General features: G+C 50.4%; 1 protein-coding gene across 1 annotated transcript in view; it reads left to right on the plus strand.

The window, feature by feature from the left end:
- Positions 1-5,239, plus strand: part of LOC133356993 (porimin-like) — a 49,334-nt gene extending 44,095 nt beyond the window's left edge. The window contains exons 4-6 of the mRNA XM_061574736.1: positions 6-89; positions 864-1,014; positions 3,998-5,239. Coding sequence (XP_061430720.1) covers positions 6-89; positions 864-1,014; positions 3,998-4,022 — 260 coding nt within the window. The 3' untranslated portion in view covers positions 4,023-5,239. The remainder of the gene's footprint in view (positions 1-5; positions 90-863; positions 1,015-3,997) is intronic.
- The last annotated feature ends 860 nt before the right edge of the window (positions 5,240-6,099 follow it).

Raw genomic sequence — 6,099 nt, forward strand, 5'->3', positions numbered from 1 at the left:
CACAGTGACGCCCAACAACGCCACCAATGGCACGACGTCTAGCCCCGCGGCCTTCTCCACCGCCCCCGCCCACGCCTCATCCACGGCCTGTGAGTACGCACGGCGTCACGTCCGCCGGCGAGCTCGCGATGCGTAGAGACGCTTGATGCTGTGACGAAGCGGAGGCTAACAGCAGGCGTTTAATGGGTGCTGGCGAGTCGTGCTAGTTGATGCGTGTGTGTAGCTGGCGATGGGTGTGGCACCATCGAGCGGGCAGGTGGCAAGATGTTAACTCCTTCGCCTGCGATGCCGGAGGGCGTGGGTTCGATCCCGACTACTGACGCCTGCTGCTGTAGAATTTGCATGTGTGTGGTGCGAATAGAGGTGCTTGTGGGGAGTGTAACTAGAAACTGGTGCGAGTTAAGTCGTGCTATGAACTCAACGACTGAGTTAGATTCCCGCTCCAAGCCGATAACAGAGGTGAATATTTATACCAGTCCTGGGCCACCTAGTTCTGGTTGACTCGAGGGAGTTGGGTGGGTGCTGGCCCACCCACCCACCCCTCGTAGGTGCTCCTCGCATCACAGCACTTGCCCCAATAGTCTGTTAAGGCTACACGGGGGATATTTGTCTCTGTGCCTGTGCATGTGTTAGCCGGTTGGTGTGGGGTTCCACCGAGGTGAGTTGGTGGAGCGAGTCTGAGCACGTGGGTGCGTGTGTTCCCGCGCGCGCGCGTGTGTGTGTGCTCGCGCGTTGCTGGCCACCCACCCCCCTTGTGTACCGTGCCGGCCTTTGTAGGTGCTCCTCGCAAATATCACTTGCCCCAACAGTCTGTTAAGGCTACACGGGGGATCTTTGTCTTTGTTGCGTGTGTGTGCGTGTAGCGGCCGCGGGCGTCGTGCCGTCGGACGGGTCTGTCCGCTCGTTCGACGCCGTGAGCTTCGTGGGCGGCGTGGTGCTGGCCGTGGCGGTGCAGGCGCTGCTGTTCTTCGCCTTCAAGTACTTCCGTACGCGCAACCCGCGCTACCAGCACCTGTAAGTGGGGTCCGCGCCACCGCGAGGTTCGTCCCCACGGCTCACCCTGCTTATTCTTCCTCCTCCTCCTGTCTGCGTGTGTGTGTGTGTGCGCGGGCTCGGGAAGAGACGGAATGATGTGGAGCTGAGCGGACTTTGGCCGATGTCCGGTACCAGTGGTGTCAAGATCGGCCTCTGCAGATGAGGCTCGTGAAGGACGCTGCTGCCTGGCAGTTGGAGGCAGTCGGTCGCTCTCCAGCAACGACGGAGGGCAGAGGAGGGACGCTCGGAACAACGAGCGGAGCGCCCAGGACGGTTAAAACGCAGCGAGTTGGCATAGGAAGGGGGGAACAGATGGCGCATCTGCCAGTCATCTCGGTCAACCCATGGCACTCCTGGGTCTGTCACGTGACCTGCCGGCGCACGTTTGACAATTCACGTGGCCTTTCAAAGTGCGCGCAGACTGGCACAAGTGCCGTGGTGACGTCACCGCCACTCGGTGACGAACGGCGGCTGTTGTACCTGCGGTGCACCTGCTGTGTTGTGCTTCTGTAACAAATCACTTTGTGTGGCGTCTCCGTTTTGTTCGGATGTCGCGTTTATTTGACTCGTCGCACGCGGCAAATAGTCGGTAATTTTTTAGCGGTCGGAAACTAATGAGCGCGCGTGAATCGCAGAGCTGTCAATCCATACGGTTTGCCAGTATTCTTGTAGAGGGAAATTGAGTTTTCAGGTCCATACGGCGTACATCTGTTTCAATACGGACGATTTTCTTTTGTCTATTTGTTTTGTGCTTCTCCCTTGTGATGGGACTTTGTTAGGATCATGGGTGGAAAAAACCCGATTTTTCCAGCGGCAGGCATCGGGTTTTTCATTAATACAATTAAACCCGATTTCGGGGAATTAGAACCTGGTTTAATGAATACGAAACTCTGATAGGCTTAGGCTGCTTCCTCGTCGGTGCTGCTATCGTACTCGTGGCCATCGGGCACGGGATAGTCGTAGAATGCAGAGGTGGGACAAAGTCATTGTTATGCAAGTCCAAGTCGAGTCTCAAGTCATCAAATTCATGACTCGAGTCTGACTCGAGTCCAAGTCACATGACTCGAGTCTGACTCGAGTCCAAGTCACATGACTCGAGTCCACACCTCTGGTAGAATGCAGCGGGCAGGTTGGTCTTGATGAACACGAGCTTCTCCTCCACACTCGTGGGCGCCAGTGAGTTCCTTAGCTTGGAATGGATGAAGCCCATCGTTGAGAAGTTGGCGAAGTGCGGTTCTGCAATTAGAACCGATTAAACCGGATTTCTCCCAATCTCAGATGATCGGGTTTAATATAAAAAGACAATTAAACCCGATTGTAAAAAACCCCGACTGTGCCACCCTTGGTATGGATCAACGTTGAGATTCGTAAGGGGCACGGAGGTGACCAATAAGGTCTGAATCGGTCTGTAATAAGGTAGGGCGCTGATAAGGGGTTGACGGGTACGGGATCGCGAATGGGTGGACAAAAAAAACTACAAACAAATGAAAGCAAGAGGTGGCCAGAAGAGAAAATGAGGTGCCTGTCCCAGTAATCTCCTATGTTTTGGTTTACTAGGGGACCTAGAGATGGGGATTTAAGAGAAGGGGTGGCAGGAACAGAGCTGTAAATGTGCAGCAAGGGTAGTCTATAAAAATGTGGAGCAGCAAAGTCGAAATGTGTTTTCTTATCAAATGGCATTGTAAATTGTGTATCTAAAATGCTGTCTAATGTTGTACAGCTATAAGTGTTGTCGGAGGTAAGTTGGATGTATCCAGTAGGTGGTGCTAAGCGGGGGTTCTAGTTGTCAGGATTAGCCCTTGGCCGCGCCTCCGATTTAGCACGGTTGACTACGTACGGTGCGAGAGAAGTTCTAGACACATGCATACACTCATCCACTCACATAGCCACTCACCCCACCACCCAATATAACCAATGAGTAAGGGTTGTCACGTAAACACAACGTGCAAATTGGTTACTAGTTCAGCATGAACCGGTTTGTGTTGGAGTGTAAACCCACTACAACATTTACAATTTGTGATGTTCACAACTACAACCAGTATCATGAGACGTACAGCCAGAGTCCAACACAGCGGTGCGTGGCTGAGCTAGTAACAAATTGGGGGACGTTGTCTTTACGTGACAAACTTTACTTAATTGTGGCAGGGTAGTGGCGGTTTTAACGACACATTTATATTTACGCGATCTAAACAAAAACCTCGAGTTTCCATTGCGGTGATTTTAGCACAGGGCGTGAACTCGTAGCTTAGGTTTGCCGCGGCACGGTGATGCTGAATCGCACGATTTAAATGTCCACTATAAATGTCTTGTTCGTTTTGCAAAATATCGTGACGGGCATTGTATTTCTATATTTTAATATTCTGTCTCTGGTCAATAAATATATGTGAAATGACAAACTCCCTAATTAAGGTAGTAAATAAATGGCTATTATCTTTTAAAATGTGTGCTTGGTAGAATGTTTGCCAGAACAGTTGACGGCGGGGGGATTATTACGTGACCTCAGCATTTTCGTAGTCGGTTTAATTAATTTTAGCTTACCTGGCGGCATGTTGTTTTTTAGGCATGCTTTTATTAGCGTCATAAGTTGCAACGAGATTCGGAAGACTTGCACCGGTCGTACGTTGATCGAACTGCAGTTTTAAGAGCTTTTAAATCGCCTTTATTCGTTAACAGCGCAGCAAAGCAACTCTTAACACGGTAAAATAAAAATTTACCGTACAAAGTTACTTTAACCGATAATTGCGACAATCGCCATGCTGTAAAATTTGACGTGGGCGTCACGTGATTTTAAAAGTGATGCGAAAAGTTTATTGTTGTGGCGACTGACGGTATCGTGAAGTTTGATTTACGTCTCGAATAACGACCGATTGATGATATTTGGCGGACAGCCGAGGGGTGTGAACGTGCGGGTTTTGCTCTGTAACGAGACCCCCCCGATTAAACTTTCTTTTTTTGTCTCCAGGGGAGACACGGACGCCATCATCTGAGACGACGGACACTCAAGTCTGCGGAGATGCTCCTTGTCCTCCCCCGTGTCTCCTCCTCCTCAACCCTCCCCCGTCACACACCCTGCGATGGCACCCCTGGGTTTAATTGTGCCACCCCCTACGATGTCACGCCTTACCGCTGCGATAATTGTGCCACCCCCCCCCCCTACCATCACACGCCTTGCGATGGCACCGCTGGGATTAATTGTGCCACCCCCCTACTATAACATGCCTTGCGATGGCACCGCTGGGGTGAATTGTGCCATCCCCTACCATCACACGTATTGGGATGGCACCCCTGGGATTAATTGTGCCACCCCCCCCCCTACCATCACACGCCTTGCGATGGCACCGCTGGGATTAATTGTGCACCCCCCCTACTATCACATGCCTTGCGATGGCACCGCTGGGGTTAATTGAGCCCACCCCCTACCATCACATGCCTTGCGATGGCACCCCTGGGATTAATTGTGCCACCCCCTACTATCACATGCCTTGCGATGGCACCGCTGCGGTTAATTTTGCCATCCCCTACCATCACACACCTTGGGATGGCACCGCTGGGGTTAATTGTGCCATCACCTACCATCACACGCCTTGCGATGGCGCCGCTGCGGTTAATTGTGCCATCCCCTACCATCACACGCCTTGCGATGGCACCGCTGGGATTAATTGAGCCCACCCCCTACCATCACACGCCTTGGGTTGGTGCTGTTGGGGTTAATTGTGCCATCCCCTACTATCACACGCCCTGCGATGGCACCGCTGCGGTTAATTGTGTTACCGTGGGGAAAACTGTAGTACTCCTCAAAACCGTTCACAAATCATTGGGCTCTGTTCTTTTACTTCAGGTGATTTTTTTTTCTCTCTCCAACGAGATTAACGTTGGTCTTTACTAAGCAATGAAATATGTTGATGTAGCCGCATAAAAGAAAAAAATCGGTGCCAACGGCACCTTGAAATTTGCTTTGGGATTCGCCTTAAGAATTTGCTGCGCGCGTCGATTTGATTGTCGTAAATTAGGCGGTCGCTTTGGATTCTGCTGTTCTATTTCTTTATTTTCTCCGAAGCAAACTTTTTTTGGGGGAGATGGGATTATGCGGGATATACTTTATGCAAAAAAAAATAATCGCGAGTGAAAATCATAATCGTATCGTTACCAGAGATTGTTTTTTTTCCTTCCAAAGACTTAAATAAAAAATAATGTATTTAAACAATTACTTGCCGTTGATTTGTGATACTGTCGTGATGTATTGAGTAGGTGAGTGACTATCTGAGTGGGTGACTGTGAGTCTGTGTGTATGTTGAACTTCTTTTGCACCGTACATAGCCAGCCGTGCTAATCGGAGATGGGCGAGTGTGTGTGGGTGAGTGACTACGTGAGTCTGTGTCGGCATGATTGCGTTGTGCGTCGGTGTTTCTTTTGTCGCTGGCATTGTCGGCACAAGCTCCGATTTTTTTTTCCTGCACGGTTTCCATGTCGCAGCCTTGCTTCCCCCCCCCCCCAATCTGTGAAAACGTGTGGGGTTGGGGGCAGCTTGAGCGCTGCTGCGTTCAAAATCAGCAGTGTCTGTGGCACTGGTCATCCACAAGGGGGCGCGTTCCATCCGCCAGACAAGTGGAGGTTGAATGAAAATTCTAGATTTGAAGCTTTCGTGACTGCAAGGATTCATACTCTAAGTTCTTTCGGTAAGGTCACGTAGGTAAAAAATGAAATTAAAATTAATAAAATAGTTTTTATTTTTTTATTAATTTTATTTTTACCTACGTGACTTTACTGTTGAATGAAAAGTTTTTTTGTTTCCCCCCCCAGCGATTTCTCTGCACAGATGCCCGCATTTTGGAGAAGAGAAAAAAAACCTAGATTTGTTTTTTGAGTGTTCTTGGGTTTGTTATTACCGCGTGTTTGTCGGCATTGGATGTCCGATGGTTCGCTCCCTGGAAAAGCTTATCAGCACGCGGAGCGAAACGTCGGACAACGGTGGAATCCGTGCGCACGCGGGATGGTGCCCACTGCATGGCGGCAGCAGCAACAACGGCCAACGCCGTCAATCGAATTCGTGCGAGCGCCGTGAAT

The sequence above is a fragment of the Lethenteron reissneri genome, chromosome 56 (assembly GCF_015708825.2).
Source record: "Lethenteron reissneri isolate LAM-NWPU_2019-01 chromosome 56, ASM1570882v1, whole genome shotgun sequence".
Lineage (NCBI taxonomy): Eukaryota > Metazoa > Chordata > Hyperoartia > Petromyzontiformes > Petromyzontidae > Lethenteron > Lethenteron reissneri.